A 21,674-nucleotide genomic window follows, 5' to 3' on the forward strand; every position below is an offset into this window, starting at 1 on the left:
TAATTATCAATATATTGTTTGCAAAACTTGTTTACACAAACAATACAAAAAATTGTTTATTACTATTATTCTATAATATATATACAAATATCTAGGTAGTAGGTTGGTAGACAGCAACCACCCAGGGAGGTACTACCGTCTTGTGGTAGTAGGTTGGTAGACAACAACCACCCAGGGAGGTACTACCGTCTTGTGGTAGTAGGTTGGTAGACAGCAACCACCCAGGGAGGTACTACTGTCCTGTGGTAGTAGGTTGGTAGACAACAACCACCCAGGGAGGTACTACCGTCTTGTGGTAGTAGGTTGGTAGACAACAACCACCCAGGGAGGTACTACTGTCCTGTGGTAGTAGGTTGGTAGACAACAACCACCCAGGGAGGTACTACCGTCCTGTGGTAGTAGGTTGGTAGACAGCAACCACCCAGGGAGGTACTACCGTCCTGTGGTAGTAGGTTGGTAGACAGCAACCACCCAGGGAGGTACTACCATCCTGTGGTAGTAGGATGGTAGACAGCAACCACCCAGGGAGGTACTACCATCCTGTGGTAGTAGGTTGGTTGACAACAACCACCCAGGGAGGTACTACCATCCTGTGGTAGTAGGTTGGTTGACAACAACCACCCAGGGAGGTACTACCATCCTGTGGTAGTAGGTTGGTAGACAGCAACCACCCAGGGAGGTACTACCATCCTGTGGTAGTAGGTTGGTTGACAACAACCACCCAGGGAGGTACTACCATCCTGTGGTAGTAGGTTGGTTGACAACAACCACCCAGGGAGGTACTACCATCCTGTGGTAGTAGGTTGGTTGACAACAACCACCCAGGGAGGTACTACCATCCTGTGGTAGTAGGTTGGTAGACAGCAACCACCCAGGGAGGTACTACCATCCTGTGGTAGTAGGTTGGTTGACAACAACCACCCAGGGAGGTACTACCATCCTGTGGTAGTAGGTTGGTTGACAACCACCCAGGGAGGTACTACCATCCTGTGGTAGTAGGTTGGTTGACAACAACCACCCAGGGAGGTACTACCATCCTGTGGTAGTAGGTTGGTAGACAGCAACCACCCAGGGAGGTACTACCATCCTGTGGTAGTAGGTTGGTAGACAGTAACCATCCAGGGAGGTACTACCATCCTGTGGTAGTACATTGGTAGACAGCAACCATCCAGGGAGGTACTACCATCCTGCCAAGTGAGTGTAAAATGAAAGCCTGTAATTGTTTTATATGATGGTAGGATTACTGGTGTCTTTTTATTCTGTCTCATACATATGCAAGATTTCAGGTATGTCTTGCTAATTCTACTTACACTTAGGTCACACTACACATGCATTTTTTTTTTTAGCAAACTGGCTGTATCCCACCAAGGCAGGGTGGCCCCTCAAAAAAAAAAAACGAAAGTTTTTCTTTCTAAATTTAGTAATTTGTACAGGAGAAGGGGTTACTAGCCCCTTGCTCCCGGCATTTTAGTTGCCTCTTGCAACACGCATGGATTACGGAGGAAGAATTCTGTTCCACTTCCCTATGGAAAACACATACATGTACAAGCATATATATACACACCTCTCTGGGTTTTCTTCTATTTTCTTTCTAGTTCTTGTTCTTGTTTATTTCCTCTTATCTCCATGGGGAAGTGGAACAGAATTCTTCCTCCGTAAGCCATGCGTGTTGTAAGAGGCGACTAAAATTCCGGGAGCAAGGGGCTAGTAACCCCTTCTCCTGTATATATTACTAAATGTAAAAGGAGAAACTTTTGTTTCTCCTTTTGGGCCACCCCGCCTCGGTGGGGTACGGCTGGTGTGTTGAAAGAAGAAAGATATACAAATGTCTAGGTAGTAGGTTGGTAGACAGCAACCGCCCAGGGAGGTACTACCGTCCTGCCAAGTGAGTGTAAAACGAAAGCCCGTAATTGTTTAACATGATAGTAGGATTGCTGGTGTCTTTTTATTGTCTCATACACATGCAAGATTTCAGGTACGTCTTGCTACTTCTACTTACACTTAGGTCACACTACACATACATGTACAAACATATACACCTACCATCCGACTTACAACCTGCTCGACTTACGACCACTCGACTTACGACTGTTGTTTTTTTATGCCAAATTTCTGGGAAATAAACAACTATTTGTGTTGTACACAGTGTTTATCCTAAACCTTACAGTATAAGATACAGTACTAACAGCATAAAAAGTAAAGTAAAACATGACATACCAAAATAAAACAATAAAATAAAGTCATTACAAAAATGTTATGTTGATATTCAGTAGTAAAGTTCGACTTATGTCCATTTCGACTTACAACCGGTTTCTCAGAACCGAACTCGGTCGTAAGTCGGATGGTAGGTGTATACACACCCCTCTGGGTTTTCTTCTATTTTCTTTCTAGTTCTTGTTTATTTCCTCTTACCTCCATGTGGAAATGGAACAGAATTCTTCCTCCATAAGCCATGTGTGTTGTAAGAGGCGACTAAAATGCCGGGAGCAAGGGGCTAGTAACCTCTTCTCCTGTATATATTACTAAATGTAAAAGGAGAAACTTTCGTTTTTCCTTTTGGGCCACCCCGCCTCGGTGGGGTACGGCTGGTGTGTTGAAAGAAGAAAGATATACAAATGTCTAGGTAGTAGGTTGGTAGACAACAACCGCCCAGGGAGGTACTACCGTCCTGCCAAGTGAGTGTAAAACGGAAGCCTGTAATTGTTTTACACGATGGTAGGATTGCTGGTGTCCTACATTCCTTCCTACCTTCCTTCCTTACCTATCTACCTACCTTCCTTTGTTCTTTACTTCTTCTTTCCCTCCTTCCTTACTTTTTTCCTTCCTTTCATCTCGTCCTTCCTTCCTGCCTTCTTTTCTTCCTTCTGGTTTTTATAATATATATACACATATATAGTCACTGGACACTTTCATATAACTACTATTATCTTCAGCAAGCAGCTGTCAGAATGACATATTGTCTCATTACCACCGAAAGAGTCAAAGGCTTGATTAAGAGTTGAAAATATCATAAGTCAAATTGAATGTGATATTCTAAATAAGTAAATAAAGGAATACTGTCACTGAATAATTATATAAACAAATAATTACTGTAATTAACTAAATACCAATATTGAAAAGTAAATAATGAATGAATACAAGTTAGGGACTTGCAGCCTTTGTGATGGGTAATTATCTTAAGTTTTATCTCCAAAGTAATTGCTTTTGTACCATCGCAAATTGAATTGTCATAATATAATAATAATACTAATATCTTTATTTACTACAAGTACGTACATGTACAAGGTAAACAGACCATAGCTGACGTCAATAACATATTACTGTATAGAAAGCCGCTTGTTATGCAGACCACTTTGGGCAAATTAGGTCAGTTTTGTCCCAGGATGCGACCCACACCAGTCCACTAACACCCAGGTACCCATTTTACTGGTGGGTGACTGTAGACAACTGGTGTAAAGAAACACTCCTAATGTTTTCACCCTCACTGGGAATTGAACCCTCACCTGCTGTGTTTTATTTCAGCATAATACGATGTTTGAACAGTGATGGGTGACAGTTATGCACAAAAAACATAGTTATGCAGAGCATTTCCAGCAAACTTAAGCCTGTTAGGTAAGACACATATGCAACAGTTAGGTATCTTTATTTTGAAACGTTTCGCCTACACAGTAGGCTTCTTCAGTCGAGTACAGAAAAGTTGATAGAAGCAGAAGATACTTGAAGACGATGTAATCAGTCCATCACCCTTAAAGTTTTGAGGTGGTCAGTCCCTCAGTCTGGAGAAGAGCATTGTTCCGTTGTCTGAAACAATATGAAGTTGAAGTGACAGAATCGGGCCTTCAACTTCATATTGTTTCAGACAACGGAACAATGCTCTTCTCCAGACTGAGGGACTGACCACCTCAAAACTTTAAGGGTGATGGACTGATTACATCGTCTTCAAGTATCTTCTGCTTCTATCAACTTTTCTGTACTCGACTGAAGAAGCCTACTGTGTAGGCGAAACGTTTCAAAATAAAGATACCTAACTGTTGCATATGTGTCTTACCTAACAATCTGTCGGTATTTTATACCATTTTAATGTTCAAACTTAAGCCTAACATAAGACTACAATAACTGTTTATTGTTTATATAGAAGGACATTAAAGGTATACAAACAACAATTTTAGGCATTACAAGGAGAACAAACAAGCAGACAATTACTACTTAAGGTCGAATTATGATTACAGGTTTAGGTTTTAAAAAATTTTTGAGCCCACAAAACCTTATAAAAGAATTACTGTTTAACCTTCACAGTGCACCCCTGGTGGTGGTGGTGGTGGTGGTGGTGGTGGTGGCGGTGGTGGCGGTGGTGGTGGTGGCGGTGGTGGCGGTGGTGGCGGTGGTGGCGGTGGTGGCGGTGGTGGTGGTGGGAAGTACAGTGCCTGCACTCTGAAGGAGGGATGTTGTGGTGGCAGTGGGAGGTACAGTGCCTGCACTCTGAAGGAGGGGTGTTGTGGTGGTGGTGGGAAGTACAGTGCCTGCACTCTGAAGGAGGGGTGTTGTGGTGGTGGTGGGAAGTACAGTGCCTGCACTCTGAAGGAGGGGTGTTGTGGTGGTGGTGGGAAGTACAGTGCCTGCACTCTGAAGGAGGGGTGTTGTGGTGGTGGTGGGAAGTACAGTGCCTGCACTCTGAAGGAGGGGTGTTGTGGTGGTGGTGGGAAGTACAGTGCCTGCACTCTGAAGGAGGGGTGTTGTGGTGGCAGTGGGAGGTACAGTGCCTGCACTCTGAAGGAGGGGTGTTGTGGTGGTGGTGGGAAGTACAGTGCCTGCACTCTGAAGGAGGGGTGTTGTGGTGGCAGTGGGAGGTACAGTGCCTGCACTCTGAAGGAGGGGTGTTGTGGTGGTGGTGGGAAGTACAGTGCCTGCACTCTGAAGGAGGGGTGTTGTGGTGGTGGTGGGAAGTACAGTGCCTGCACTCTGAAGGAGGGGTGTTGTGGTGGTGGTGGGAAGTACAGTGCCTGCACTCTGAAGGAGGGGTGTTGTGGTGGTGGTGGGAAGTACAGTGCCTGCACTCTGAAGGAGGGGTGTTGTGGTGGTGGTGGGAAGTACAGTGCCTGCACTCTGAAGGAGGGGTGTTGTGGTGGCGGTGGGAAGTACAGTGCCTGCACTCTGAAGGAGGGGTGTTGTGGTGGCAGTGGGAGGTACAGTGCCTGCACTCTGAAGGAGGGGTGTTGTGGTGGTGGTGGGAAGTACAGTGCCTGCACTCTGAAGGAGGGGTGTTGTGGTGGCGGTGGGAGGTACAGTGCCTGCACTCTGAAGGAGGGATGTTGTGGTGGTGGTGGGAAGTACAGTGCCTGCACTCTGAAGGAGGGGTGTTGTGGTGGTGGTGGGAAGTACAGTGCCTGCACTCTGAAGGAGGGGTGTTGTGGTGGTGGTGGGAAGTACAGTGCCTGCACTCTGAAGGAGGGGTGTTGTGGTGGTGGTGGGAAGTACAGTGCCTGCACTCTGAAGGAGGGGTGTTGTGGTGGCAGTGGGAGGTACAGTGCCTGCACTCAGAAGGAGGGGTGTTGTGGTGGTGGTGGTGGGAAGTACAGTGCCTGCACTCTGAAGGAGGGGTGTTGTGGTGGTGGTGGTGGGAAGTACAGTGCCTGCACTCTGAAGGAGGGATGTTGTGGTGGTGGTGGGAAGTACAGTGCCTGCACTCTGAAGGAGGGGTGTTGTGGTGGTGGTGGGAAGTACAGTGCCTGCACTCTGAAGGAGGGGTGTTGTGGTGGTGGTGGGAGGTACAGTGCCTGCACTCTGAAGGAGGGGTGTTGTGGTGGCGGTGGGAGGTACAGTGCCTGCACTCTGAAGGAGGGGTGTTGTGGTGGTGGTGGTGGGAAGTACAGTGCCTGCACTCTGAAGGAGGGATGTTGTGGTGGTGGTGGGAAGTACAGTGCCTGCACTCTGAAGGAGGGGTGTTGTGGTGGTGGTGGGAAGTACAGTGCCTGCACTCTGAAGGAGAGGTGTTGTGGTGGTGGTGGGAAGTACAGTGCCTGCACTCTGAAGGAGGGGTGTTGTGGTGGTGGTGGGAAGTACAGTGCCTGCACTCTGAAGGAGGGGTGTTGTGGTGGTGGTGGGAAGTACAGTGCCTGCACTCTGAAGGAGGGGTGTTGTGGTGGTGGTGGGAGGTACAGTGCCTGCACTCTGAAGGAGGGGTGTTGTGGTGGTGGTGGGAAGTACAGTGCCTGCACTCTGAAGGAGGGGTGTTGTGGTGGCGGTGGGAGGTACAGTGCCTGCACTCTGAAGGAGGGGTGTTGTGGTGGTGGTGGGAAGTACAGTGCCTGCACTCTGAAGGAGGGGTGTTGTGGTGGTGGTGGGAAGTACAGTGCCTGCACTCTGAAGGAGGGGTGTTGTGGTGGTGGTGGGAAGTACAGTGCCTGCACTCTGAAGGAGGGGTGTTGTGGTGGTGGTGGGAGGTACAGTGCCTGCACTCTGAAGGAGGGGTGTTGTGGTGGCGGTGGGAGGTACAGTGCCTGCACTCTGAAGGAGGGGTGTTGTGGTGGTGGTGGTGGGAAGTACAGTGCCTGCACTCTGAAGGAGGGATGTTGTGGTGGTGGTGGGAAGTACAGTGCCTGCACTCTGAAGGAGGGATGTTGTGGTGGTGGTGGGAAGTACAGTGCCTGCACTCTGAAGGAGGGACGTTGTGGTGGTGGGAAGTACAGTGCCTGCACTCTGAAGGAGGGGTGTTGTGGTGGTGGTGGGAAGTACAGTGCCTGCACTCTGAAGGAGGGATGTTGTGGTGGTGGTGGGAAGTACAGTGCCTGCACTCTGAAGGAGGGATGTTGTGGTGGTGGTGGTGGGAAGTACAGTGCCTGCACTCTGAAGGAGGGATGTTGTGGTGGTGGTGATGGTGGTGGTGGGAGGAACAATGCCTGCACTCTGAAGGAGGGATGTTGTGGTGGTGGTGGGAAGTACAATGCCTGCACTCTGAAGGAGGGATGTTGTGGTGGTGGTGGGAAGTACAATGCCTGCACTCTGAAGGAGGGATGTTGTGGTGGTGGTGGGAAGTACAATGCCTGCACTCTGAAGGAGGGATGTTGTGGTGGTGGTGGGAGGTACAGTGCCTGCACTCTGAAGGAGGGACATTGTGGTGGTGGTGGGAAGTACAGTGCCTGCACTCTGAAGGAGGGGTGTTGTGGTGGTGGTGGGAAGTACAGTGCCTGCACTCTGAAGGAGGGGTGTTGTGGTGGTGGTGGGAGGTACAGTGCCTGCACTCTGAAGGAGGGGTGTTGTGGTGGTGGTGGTGGGAAGTACAGTGCCTGCACTCTGAAGGAGGGGTGTTGTGGTGGTGGTGGTGGGAAGTACAGTGCCTGCACTCTGAAGGAGGGGTGTTGTGGTGGTGGTGGGAAGTACAGTGCCTGCACTCTGAAGGAGGGGTGTTGTGGTGGTGGTGGGAGGTACAGTGCCTGCACTCTGAAGGAGGGGTGTTGTGGTGGCGGTGGGAGGTACAGTGCCTGCACTCTGAAGGAGGGATGTTGTGGTGGTGGTGGGAAGTACAGTGCCTGCACTCTGAAGGAGGGATGTTGTGGTGGTGGTGGGAAGTACAGTGCCTGCACTCTGAAGGAGGGATGTTGTGGTGGTGGTGGTGGGAAGTGCAGTGCCTGCACTCTGAAGGAGGGGTGTTGTGGTGGTGGTGGTGGGAAGTACAGTGCCTGCACTCTGAAGGAGGGGTGTTGTGGTGGTGGTGGTGGGAAGTACAGTGCCTGCACTCTGAAGGAGGGATGTTGTGGTGGTGGTGATGGTGGTGGTGGGAGGAACAATGCCTGCACTCTGAAGGAGGGATGTTGTGGTGGTGGTGGGAAGTACAATGCCTGCACTCTGAAGGAGGGATGTTGTGGTGGTGGTGGGAAGTACAATGCCTGCACTCTGAAGGAGGGATGTTGTGGTGGTGGTGGGAAGTACAGTGCCTGCACTCTGAAGGAGGGACATTGTGGTGGTTGTGGGAAGTACAATGCCTGCACTCTGAAGGAGGGACGTTGTGGTGGTGGGAAGTACAGTGGAACCTCGGCTTACGAGCTTAATCCGTTTCATGACCTTGCTCATATCCCGATCTGCTCGTATGCTGAGTCAATTTTCCTCATTTAAATTAATTGAAATGCCATTAATCTTTTCCAGTGGAATTCCTGCTCTCAAGAGGCAGGACAGAATATTTGAATATGACGCTGATATCAACTCTACGGCTTATTTATCTATCACAATTCATCTAATATAACATAAATAAACAATATAAATAACATAGAAACCTGATACATACTCTAGAATGAATAAAATATGTCATGTGACAAGTGGTGGCAGCCATTCCCTACCTCAAGCGTCCGCCTTGTTGTGGGACAGCGGGGGAGACGTCCAGACGTCCCCTGCCATCCCCTGCCATTCCCCGACACTCCAGACACCACCATCCCAGCTTCGTGAATACGTGTTCAATTCCACTTCTCTCCTACAAGCTAGCTGTGTCTGTGAATTGTGTTTTGATCTTTTAATTACCATATCTTGTATCTGCCAAGCAGTCATGACACCCAGTAGGCATACCAGTGTTGCTGACTTACTGACATACTGACTTACTGACTAGTTGAATGAATTACTGACTGAATGACTTAACTGACTTACTGAATGACTTAAGGTTAGACTTTTTCACTGAAGAGGACTCTGAAATGGTGTCTAGAGCAGCTGATGCCTTACCGTCAGTTGTATAATGTACTGTAGGGTAAAATAGCCCAGAGCTCCATTACAGAATTTATGCACACTCCAGTACAACCATCGACTTGAGTACCAGAGCTTCTGAAAATAAATGGTATAAAATACCAACACAATGGAAACATAAACACATATGCAGTTTAATGTGATCCTTTGTTGACAACGTTTCGCCCACACAGTGGGCTTTTTTCAAGTCACACACAGATCTGTGTGTGACTTGAAAAAGCCCACTGTGTGGACAAAACGTTGTCAATAAAGGATCACATTAAACTGCATGTGTGTTTATGTTTGCACCAGAACTTGTACCATCCACCTCAGCCCAGTAGGACCACAACATAACTCTCCACTCTCCACAATCATCCACAAACACCAGCACCCACAATTTAAGGTAAGAAATATTATTTTTGTAGTCTTAAGCAGTAAAAACAACATAATACATCATGATAATTAACTTCAGTTATATATTCACTTTTATTTTTGTAAGATCTGGAGGTCTATAAAAAAGTTGTTTGAGGGGGAAGCTCACATCCTAAATATTTGCTCGTATCCAGAAACAAAAAACTGAACGAGCGACTGCTGGTATCCTGAAAAACTCGTATGGTGGGGTACTCGTAAGCCGAGGTTCCACTGTACAGTAGTATATTGCGTGCACAAATGAGGTAGTTGCTGGTGTATGTATTAAACTTTATGCATCATTTTCTTGCAACACAATAAGTGTCAGGGGCCCAAGATTGTTCAGCTGCCTCCCAGCATACATAGAGGGGATTACCAATAGACCCCTGACTGTCTTCAAGAATGTGCTGGACAGACACCTCAAGTCAATACCTGACCAACCAGGCTGTGGTTTGTACATTGGTTTGTATGCAGCCAACGATAACAGCCTAGTTGATCACACCTTAATCCACCACAAGGTCTGGTCACAGAAGAGGCCACAGGGGCATTGACCCCTGAAACCTCTCCAGGTAAACTCCAGGTATAAATAATTTTATTCTTGACCTAACAGTTTTGTAGTTTTTAACATAATTCAAACTGTACAGAAATAGGAATAGTTTTATTTTTTTCAGGTTGTCGGCTGTAATCAAAAAGATACAACGTTAGAAACAGCAATTAGCATTAAGGCCTATAAGAGGACCAAGCGGCAGGGACTGAGAGAAGCTCGTATCACCGAGAAGTTAGAGAAGCAGCAGAAACTGGAGGCTGATCGCAAGAAACGTCAGAAACATCAAGAATATCTCAATGCAGTTCTTCAGCACGGTCGAGAACTGAAGTAAGGTTAAAGGTTTTCTGTTTTGAAATGTTTTAAACAGCTTGATGTTTTAGCAGTTTTCTTGATGTTTTATCAACTTCCTTGATGTTTTAAAGATTTTCTAGACATTTTAACAATTTTCGTGATGTTTTAACGATTTTCTTGATGTTTTAATAACTTCCTTGATTTTTAACAACTTCCTTGTTGTTTTAACAGCTTATTTGATGTTTTAAAAATTTGTTGTGATTTTAACAATTTTCATGGTGTAGTCATCCCTTTGAATTCACTGGCTTCCTTATTTATTGGTTTTTATCATTCAACTTTTTTGTTAATGGGTAATCAGCGATTACATTAAATTTTCCGATGCTTTTTCTCCCATGATTAAGTCGCACTTTACTCTGTTAATTACAGTTGTTCCTCCACTTACAATGGGGTTACGTTCCAACGAACCCATTGAAAATATCGTTAGTTGAATGTAAGTGTGATACGATAAATAAGCAAATAACTGTCACTGAATAAGTAATTAAACAGATAATTACTGTAACTATCTAAATACAGTGGACCCCCGCATAACGATCACCTCCGAATGCGACCAATTATGTAAGTGTATTTATGTAAGTGCGTTTGTACGTGTATGTTTGGGGGTCTCAAATGGACTAATCTACTTCACAATATTCCTTATGGGAACAAATTCGGTCAGTACTGGCACCTGAACATACTTCTGGAGTGAAAAAATATCGTTAACCAGGGGTCCACTGTACTACCAGTATTGAAAAGTAAATAAATGAATGCAAGTTTATCCTATCAACAAATGGCTGGATGAGTGCAGTTGTGTATGGCGGCAAAAACACGACTTTTATGCACCATTGCAAAGTTGGTCATTTGTGTATCCATGTTCTCTTGTGCTACCATCCACAGGATGGGTCTGGGGTGTACCTTACCTTTGAGGAGTTTTGAGAGTTTCACTACTCTTGGAACCCGGCCCGGATGCACAATAAACTAGCCATGTCAGTGGCAAAAATCTAAAAATTTAATCATAAAGTCTAAATGTCATAAGTCAGGCCATTGTAAAACAAGGAGCATCTGTATGTCTTATGAATATCAATATTAAAAATGATTAGAATAATACAGAAAATTAAAAAGCCTTGATTGATGAAATACACAATGAACCCAAGTTGTCAATAAATTTTTTGGTGCAGATCTAATTTTGTACTTGCAGTTTTTAGTTTGATGCACCACTAGGAATACAATGCTTTTTTGAGGGAAAACTGAATGATTGTGTGTGTATGATTGTATTATTAGATCTTGCATCTTGAAGATTTTGAATATTGTATTCACAGCAGGTTGAATATTGTAAATACATCAGATTGAATATTAATTATTATTATTTTTTATTTTTTTTTTTTCAACAAGTCGGCCGTCTCCCACCGAGGCAGGGTGACCCAAAAAAGAAAGAAAATCCCCAAAAAGAAAATGCTTTCATCATCATTCAACACTTTCACCACACTCACACATTATCACTGCTTTTGCAGAGGTGCTCAGAATACAACAGTTTAGAAGCATATACGTATAAAGATACACAACATATCCCTCCAAACTGCCAATATCCCAAACCCCTCCTTTAAAGTGCAGGCATTGTACTTCCCATTTCCAGGACTCAAGTCCGACTATATGAAAATAACCGGTTTCCCTGAATCCCTTCACTAAATATTACCCTGCTCACACTCCAACAGATCGTCAGGTCCCAAGTACCATTCGTCTCCATTCACTCCTATCTAACACGCTCACGCACGCTTGCTGGAAGTCCAAGCCCCTTACCCACAAAACCTCCTTTACCCCCTCTCTCCAACCCTTTCGAGGACGACCCCTACCCCGCCTTCCTTCCCCTATAGATTTATATGCTTTCCATGTCATTCTACTTTGATCCATTCTCTCTAAATGACCAAACCACCTCAACAACCCCTCCTCTGCCCTCTGACTAATACTTTTATTAACTCCACACCTTCTCCTAATTTCCACACTCCGAATTTTCTGCATAATATTTACACCACACATTGCCCTTAAACAGGACATCTCCACTGCCTCCAACCGTCTCCTCGCTGCTGCATTTACCACCCAAGCTTCACACCCATATAAGAGTGTTGGTACTACTATACTTTCATACATACCCTTCTTTGCCTCCATAGATAACGTTTTTTGACTCCACATATACCTCAACGCACCACTCACCTTTTTTCCCTCATCAATTCTATGATTAACCTCATCCTTCATAAATCCATCCGCCGACACGTCAACTCCCAAGTATCTGAAAACATTCACTTCTTCCATACTCCTCCTCCCCAATTTGATATCCAATTTTTCTTTATCCAAATCATTTGACACCCTCATCACCTTACTCTTTTCTATGTTCACTTTCAACTTTCTACCTTTACACACATTCCCAAACTCATCCACTAACCTTTGCAATTTTTCTTTAGAATCTTCAGAATCAGCAAAAAGTAACTGTGTTAATTCCCATTTTGAATTTGATTCCCCATAATTTAATCCCACCCCTCTCCCGAACACCCTAGCATTTACTTCTTTTACATCCCCATCTATAAATATATTAAACAACCATGGTGACATTACACATCCCTGTCTAAGACCTAGTTTTACCGGGAAGTAGTCTCCCTCTCTTCTACACACCCTAACCTGAGCCTCACTATCCTCATAAAAACTCTTTACAGCATTTAGTAACTTACCACCTATTCCATATACTTGCAACATCTGCCACATTGCTCCCCTATCCACTCTATCATATGCCTTTTCTAAATCCATAAATGCAATATAAACTTCCCTACCTTTATCTAAATACTGTTCACATATATGCATCAATGTAAACACTTGATCTACACATCCCCTACCCACTCTGAAACCTCCTTGCTCATCCGCAATCCTACATTCTGTCTTACCTCTAATTCTTTCAATTATAGCCCTACCGTACACTTTTCCTGGTATACTCAATAAACTTATTCCTCTATAATTTTTACAATCTCTTTTGTCCCCTTTCCCTTTATATAAAGGGACTGTACATGCTTTCCGCCAATCCCTAGGTACCTTCCCCTCTTTCATACATTTATTAAACAAAAGTACCAACCACTCCAACACTATATCCCCCCCCTGCTTTTAACATTTCTGTCATGATCCCATCAGTTCCAGCTGCTTTACCCCCTTTCATTCTACGTAATGCCTCGCGTACCTCCCCCACACTTACATTCTGCTCTTCTTCACTCCTAAAAGATGGTATACCTCCCTGACCAGTGCATGAAATTACCGCCTCCCTTTCTTCCTCAACATTTAAAAGTTCCTCAAAATATTCTCGCCATCTACCTAATACCTCCCTCTCCCCATCTACTAACTCCCCTACTCTGTTTTTAACTGACAAATCCATATTTTCCCTAGGCTTTCTTAACTTGTTTAACTCACTCCAAAATTTTTTCTTATTTTCATTAAAATTTCTTGACAGTGCCTCTCCCACTCTATCATCTGCTCTCCTTTTGCACTCTCTCACCACTCTCTTCACCTTTCTTTTACTCTCCATATACTCTGCTCTTCTTATAACACTTCTGCTTTGTAAAAACCTCTCGTAAGCTAACTTTTTCTCTTTTATCACACCCTTTACTTCATCATTCCACCAATCACTCCTCTTTCCTCCTGCCCCCACCCTCTTATAACTACAAACTTCTGCCCCACATTCTAATACTGCATTTTTAAAACTATTCCAACCCTCTTCAACCCCCCCACTAGTCATTTTTGCACTAGCCCACCTTTCTGCCAACAGTCGCTTATATCTCCCCCGAACTTCCTCCTCCCTTAGTTTATACACTTTCACCTCCCTCTTATTTGTTGTTGCCACCTTCCTCTTTTCCCATCTACCTCTTACTCTAACTGTAGCTACAACTAAATATTTTTTTTTTTATTATCACACCGGCCGATTCCCACCAAGGCAGGGTGGCCCGAAAAAGAAAAACTTTCACCATCATTCACTCCATCACTGTCTTGCCAGAAGGGTGCTTTACACTACAGTTTTTAAACTGCAACATTAACACCCCTCCTTCAGAGTGCAGGCACTGTACTTCCCATCTCCAGGACTCAAGTCCGGCCTGCCGGTTTCCCTGAATCCCTTCATAAATGTTACTTTGCTCACACTCCAACAGCACGTCAAGTATTAAAAACCATTTGTCTCCATTCACTCCTATCAAACACGCTCACGCATGCCTGCTGGAAGTCCAAGCCCCTCGCACACAAAACCTCCTTTACCCCCTCCCTCCAACCCTTCCTAGGCCGACCCCTACCCCGCCTTCCTTCCACTACAGACTGATACACTCTTGAAGTCATTCTGTTTCGCTCCATTCTCTCTACATGTCCGAACCACCTCAACAACCCTTCCTCAGCCCTCTGGACAACAGTTTTGGTAATCCCGCACCTCCTCCTAACTTCCAAACTACGAATTCTCTGCATTATATTCACACCACACATTGCCCTCAGACATGACATCTCCACTGCCTCCAGCCTTCTCCTCGCTGCAACATTCATCACCCACGCTTCACACCCATATAAGAGCGTTGGTAAAACTATACTCTCATACATTCCCCTCTTTGCCTCCAAGGACAAAGTTCTTTGTCTCCACAGACTCCTAAGTGCACCACTCACTCTTTTTCCCTCATCAATTCTATGATTCACCTCATCTTTCATAGACCCATCCGCTGACACGTCCACTCCCAAATATCTGAATACGTTCACCTCCTCCATACTCTCTCCCTCCAATCTGATATTCAATCTTTCATCACCTAATCTTTTTGTTATCCTCATAACCTTACTCTTTCCTGTATTCACCTTTAATTTTCTTCTTTTGCACACCCTACCAAATTCATCCACCAATCTCTGCAACTTCTCTTCAGAATCTCCCAAGAGCACAGTGTCATCGGCAAAGAGCAGCTGTGACAACTCCCACTTTGTGTGTGATTCTTTATCTTTTAACTCCACGCCTCTTGCCAAGACCCTCGCATTTACTTCTCTTACAACCCCATCTATAAATATATTAAACAACCACGGTGACATCACATATCCTTGTCTAAGGCCTACTTTTACTGGGAAAAAATTTCCCTCTTTCCTACATACTCTAACTTGAGCCTCACTATCCTCGTAAAAACTCTTCACTGCTTTCAGTAACCTACCTCCTACACCATACACTTGCAACATCTGCCACATTGCCCCCCTATCCACCCTGTCATACGCCTTTTCCAAATCCATAAATGCCACAAAGACCTCTTTAGCCTTATCTAAATACTGTTCACTTATATGTTTCACTGTAAACACCTTGTCCACACACCCCCTACCTTTCCTAAAGCCTCCTTGTTCATCTGCTATCCTATTCTCCGTCTTACTCTTAATTCTTTCAATTATAACTCTACCATACACTTTACCAGGTACACTCAACAGACTTATCCCCCTATAATTTTTGCACTCTCTTTTATCCCCTTTGCCTTTATACAAAGGAACTATGCATGCTCTCTGCCAATCCCTAGGTACCTTACCCTCTTCCATACATTTATTAAATAATTGCACCAACCACTCCAAAACTATATCCCCACCTGCTTTTAACATTTCTATCTTTATCCCATCAATCCCGGCTGCCTTACCCCCTTTCATATTACCTACTGCCTCACGAACTTCCCCCACACTCACAACTGGCTCTTCCTCACTCCTACAAGATGTTATTCCTCCTTGCCCTATACACGAAATCACAGCTTCCCTATCTTCATCAACATTTAACAATTCCTCAAAATATTCCTTCCATCTTCCCAATACCTCTACCTCTCCATTTAATAACTCTCCTCTCCTATTTTTAACTGACAAATCCATTTGTTCTCTAGGCTTTCTTAACTTGTTAATCTCACTCCAAAACTTTTTCTTATTTTCAACAAAATTTGTTGATAACATCTCACCCACTCTCTCATTTGCTCTCTTTTTACATTGCTTCACCACTCTCTTAACTTCTCTCTTTTTCTCCATATACTCTTCCCTCCTTGCATCACTTCTACTTTGTAAAAATAATAATGATCCAATATATCAGTTGCCCCTCTATAAACATGTACATCCTGGAGCCTACCCATCAACCTTTTATCCACCAATACATAATCTAATAAACTACTTTCATTACGTGCTACATCATACCTTGTATATTTATTTATCCTCTTTTTCATAAAATATGTATTACTTATTACCAAATCTCTTTCTACACATAGCTCAATTAAAGGCTCCCCATTTACATTTACCCCTGGCACCCCAAATTTACCTACTACTCCCTCCATAACATTTTTACCCACTTTAGCATTGAAATCCCCAACCACCATTACTCTCACACTTGATTCAAAACTCCCCACGCATTCACTCAACATTTCCCAAAATCTCTCTCTCCCCTCTACACTTCTTTCTTCTCCAGGTGCATACACGCTTACTATAACCCACTTTTCACATCCAATCTTTATTTTACTTCACATAATCCTTGAATTAATACATTTATAGTCCCTCTTTTCCTGCCTTAGCTTATCCTTCAACATTATTGCTACTCCTTCTTTAGCTCTAACTCTATTTGAAACCCCTGACCTAATCCCATTTATTCCTCTCCATTGAAACTCTCCCACCCCCTTCAGCTTTGTTTCACTTAAAGCCAGGACATCCAGCTTCTTCTCATTCATAACATCCACAATCATCTCTTTCTTATCATTTGCACAACATCCACGCACATTCAGACTTCCCACTTTGACAATTTTCTTCTTATTCTTTTTAGTAATCTTTACAGGAAAAGGGGTTACTAGCCCATTGTTCCCGGCATTTTAGTTGACTTTTACAACACGCATGGCTTACGGAGGAAAGATTCTTATTCCACTTCCCCATGGATATAAAAGGAAAAGTAATAAGACCAAGAACTATTAAGATAAAATGGAAGAAAACTCAGATGAGTGTGTATAAATAAACGTGTACATGTATGTGTAGTGTGACCTAAGTGTAAGTAGAAGTAGCAAGACATGCCTGTAATCTTGCATATTTATGAGACAGACAAAAGACACCAGCAATCCTACCATCATGTAAAACAATTACAGGTTTTTGTTTTACATTCACTTGGCAGGACAGTAGTACCTCCCTGGGTGGTTGCTGTCTACCAACCTACTACATATAAATTATTATTATTATTATTATTATTATTATTATTATTATTATATATTATTGTTTATTATTATTATTTCTTCTTCTTTCAACATACCAGCCGTATCCCACCGAGGTGGGGTGGCCCAAAAGAAAAAACTAAAGTTTCTCCTTTTAAATTTAGTAATATATACAGGAGAAGGGGTTACTAGCCCCTTGCTCCCGGCATTTTAGTCGCCTCTTACGACACGCATGGCTTACAGAGGAAGAATTCTGTTCCACTTCCCCATGGAGATAAGAGGAAATAAACAAGAACAAGAATTAGAAAGAAAATAGAAGAAAACCCAGAGGGGTGTGTATATATATGCTTGTACATGTATGTGTAGTGTGACCTAAGTGTAAGTAGAAGTAGCAAGACATGCCTGTAATCTTGCATATTTATGAGACAGACAAAAGACACCAGCAATCCTACCATCATGTAAAACAATTACAGGTTTTTGTTTTACATTCACTTGGCAGGACAGTAGTACCTCCCTGGGTGGTTGCTGTCTACCAACCTACTACATATAAATTATTATTATTATTATTATTATTATTATATATTATTGTTTATTATTATTATTTACTATTATTATAATCGACATACAGTGGACCACCGCCTTAGGATATTAATCCGTTCCTGAGAGCTCATTGTAAGCCGAAATTATCCTTAGCCGAATTAAATTTCCCCCTAAGAAATAATGGAAATCAAATTAATCTGTTCATGACACCCCAAAGTATGAAAAATTTTTTTTTTTACCACATGCAATATTAATTTTAATACACACAAACTGAAGAAGACATACACAATTACTACTCTACTAAGAATAGAATACATGACACTTACCTTTATTGAAGATCTGGTGATGATTGATGGGATGGGAGGAGGGAAGAGTGTGGAAGTTGTTGTTTAGAAGGGGAATCCTCTTCCATTAGGACTTGAGGTATCAAGTCCTTTTCTGGGGTTACTTCCCTTCTTCTTTTAATGTCACTAGGACCAGCTTGAGAATCACTGGACCTCTGTCACACAAAAAATCTGTCCATAGAGCTCTGTACCTCCCATTCCTTTAAGACTTTCCTAAAATGGGCCATAACATAGTCATTGTACAAGTTGCCAACACGGCTTGCAGTAGCTGTGTCAGGGTGATTTTCATCCGTAAAGGTTTGCAGTTCAACCCACTTTGCACACATTTCCTTAATCTCTTTTTTCAATTCCATACTAATTCTCGCCCTTTTTACCACAAGGATGGCACTAGAAGCTTTCTTGGGGTCCATGATGACTTATTTTGGAGTTATTTTATTATCACACCGGCCGATTCCCACCAAGGCAGGGTGGCCCGAAAAAGAAAAACTTTCACCATCATTCACTCCATCACTGTCTTGCCAGAAGGGTGCTTTACACTACAGTTTTTAAACTGCAACATTAACACCCCTCCTTCAGAGTGCAGGCACTGTACTTCCCATCTCCAGGACTCAAGTCCGGCCTGCCGGTTTCCCTGAATCCCTTCATAAATGTTACTTTGCTCACACTCCAACAGCACGTCAAGTATTAAAAACCATTTGTCTCCATTCACTCCTATCAAACACGCTCACGCATGCCTGCTGGAAGTCCAAGCCCCTCGCACACAAAACCTCCTTTACCCCCTCCCTCCAACCCTTCCTAGGCCGACCCCTACCCCGCCTTCCTTCCACTACAGACTGATACACTCTTGAAGTCATTCTGTTTCGCTCCATTCTCTCTACATGTCCGAACCACCTCAACAACCCTTCCTCAGCCCTCTGGACAACAGTTTTGGTAATCCCGCACCTCCTCCTAACTTCCAAACTACGAATTCTCTGCATTATATTCACACCACACATTGCCCTCAGACATGACATCTCCACTGCCTCCAGCCTTCTCCTCGCTGCAACATTCATCACCCACGCTTCACACCCATATAAGAGCGTTGGTAAAACTATACTCTCATACATTCCCCTCTTTGCCTCCAAGGACAAAGTTCTTTGTCTCCACAGACTCCTAAGTGCACCACTCACTCTTTTTCCCTCATCAATTCTATGATTCACCTCATCTTTCATAGACCCATCTGCTGACACGTCCACTCCCAAATATCTGAATACGTTCACCTCCTCCATACTCTCTCCCTCCAATCTGATATTCAATCTTTCATCACCTAATCTTTTTGTTATCCTCATAACCTTACTCTTTCCTGTATTCACCTTTAATTTTCTTCTTTTGCACACCCTACCAAATTCATCCACCAATCTCTGCAACTTCTCTTCAGAATCTCCCAAGAGCACAGTGTCATCAGCAAAGAGCAGCTGTGACAACTCCCACTTTGTGTGTGATTCTTTATCTTTTAACTCCACGCCTCTTGCCAAGACCCTCGCATTTACTTCTCTTACAACCCCATCTATAAATATATTAAACAACCACGGTGACATCACACATCCTTGTCTAAGGCCTACTTTTACTGGGAAAAAATTTCCCTCTTTCCTACATACTCTAACTTGAGCCTCACTATCCTCGTAAAAACTCTTCACTGCTTTCAGTAACCTACCTCCTACACCATACACTTGCAACATCTGCCACATTGCCCCCCTATCCACCCTGTCATACGCCTTTTCCAAATCCATAAATGCCACAAAGACCTCTTTAGCCTTATCTAAATACTGTTCACTTATATGTTTCACTGTAAACACCTGGTCCACACACCCCCTACCTTTCCTAAAGCCTCCTTGTTCATCTGCTATCCTATTCTCCGTCTTACTCTTAATTCTTTCAATTATAACTCTACCATACACTTTACCAGGTACACTCAACAGACTTATCCCCCTATAATTTTTGCACTCTCTTTTATCCCCTTTGCCTTTATACAAAGGAACTATGCATGCTCTCTGCCAATCCCTAGGTACCTTACCCTCTTCCATACATTTATTAAATAATTGCACCAACCACTCCAAAACTATATCCCCACCTGCTTTTAACATTTCTATCTTTATCCCATCAATCCCGGCTGCCTTACCCCCTTTCATTTTACCTACTGCCTCACGAACTTCCCCCACACTCACAACTGGCTCTTCCTCACTCCTACAAGATGTTATTCCTCCTTGCCCTATACACGAAATCACAGCTTCCCTATCATCATCAACATTTAACAATTCCTCAAAATATTCCTTCCATCTTCCCAATACCTCTACCTCTCCATTTAATAACTCTCCTCTCCTATTTTTAACTGACAAATCCATTTGTTCTCTAGGCTTTCTTAACTTGTTAATTATTTATTATTTTATTATCACACCGGCCGATTCCCACCAAGGCAGGGTGGCCCGAAAAAGAAAAACTTTCACCATCATTCACTCCATCACTGTCTTGCCAGAAGGGTGCTTTACACTACAGTTTTTAAACTGCAACATTAACACCCCTCCTTCAGAGTGCAGGCACTGTACTTCCCATCTCCAGGACTCAAGTCCGGCCTGCCGGTTTCCCTGAATCCCTTCATAAATGTTACTTTGCTCACACTCCAACAGCACGTCAAGTATTAAAAACCATTTGTCTCCATTCACTCCTATCAAACACGCTCACGCATGCCTGCTGGAAGTCCAAGCCCCTCGCACACAAAACCTCCTTTACCCCCTCCCTCCAACCCTTCCTAGGCCGACCCCTACCCCGCCTTCCTTCCACTACAGACTGATACACTCTTGAAGTCATTCTGTTTCGCTCCATTCTCTCTACATGTCCGAACCACCTCAACAACCCTTCCTCAGCCCTCTGGACAACAGTTTTGGTAATCCCGCACCTCCTCCTAACTTCCAAACTACGAATTCTCTGCATTATATTCACACCACACATTGCCCTCAGACATGACATCTCCACTGCCTCCAGCCTTCTCCTCGCTGCAACATTCATCACCCACGCTTCACACCCATATAAGAGCGTTGGTAAAACTATACTCTCATACATTCCCCTCTTTGCCTCCAAGGACAAAGTTCTTTGTTTCCACAGACTCCTAAGTGCACCACTCACTCTTTTTCCCTCATCAATTCTATGATTCACCTCATCTTTCATAGACCCATCCGCTGACACGTCCACTCCCAAATATCTGAATACGTTCACCTCCTCCATACTCTCTCCCTCCAATCTGATATTCAATCTTTCATCACCTAATCTTTTTGTTATCCTCATAACCTTACTCTTTCCTGTATTCACCTTTAATTTTCTTCTTTTGCACACCCTACCAAATTCATCCACCAATCTCTGCAACTTCTCTTCAGAATCTCCCAAGAGCACAGTGTCATCAGCAAAGAGCAGCTGTGACAACTCCCACTTTGTGTGTGATTCTTTATCTTTTAACTCCACGCCTCTTGCCAAAACCCTCGCATTTACTTCTCTTACAACCCCATCTATAAATATATTAAACAACCACGGTGACATCACACATCCTTGTCTAAGGCCTACTTTTACTGGGAAAAAATTTCCCTCTTT

The 21,674-nt window shown here is 43.8% G+C and overlaps 1 protein-coding gene across 5 annotated transcripts in view; it reads left to right on the forward strand.

The window, feature by feature from the left end:
• LOC128699941 (ATP-dependent helicase brm) overlaps positions 1-21,674 on the forward strand; it is a 232,990-nt gene that overhangs the window by 42,730 nt on the left and 168,586 nt on the right. For all 5 annotated transcript variants that reach the window (XM_070102471.1, XM_070102470.1, XM_070102468.1 and 2 more), the window contains one exon: positions 9,783-9,985. In XM_070102471.1, coding sequence (XP_069958572.1) covers positions 9,783-9,985 — 203 coding nt within the window. The remainder of the gene's footprint in view (positions 1-9,782; positions 9,986-21,674) is intronic.

The sequence above is a fragment of the Cherax quadricarinatus genome, chromosome 81, assembly GCF_038502225.1.
Source record: "Cherax quadricarinatus isolate ZL_2023a chromosome 81, ASM3850222v1, whole genome shotgun sequence".
NCBI classification, from domain to species: Eukaryota; Metazoa; Arthropoda; class Malacostraca; order Decapoda; family Parastacidae; genus Cherax; species Cherax quadricarinatus.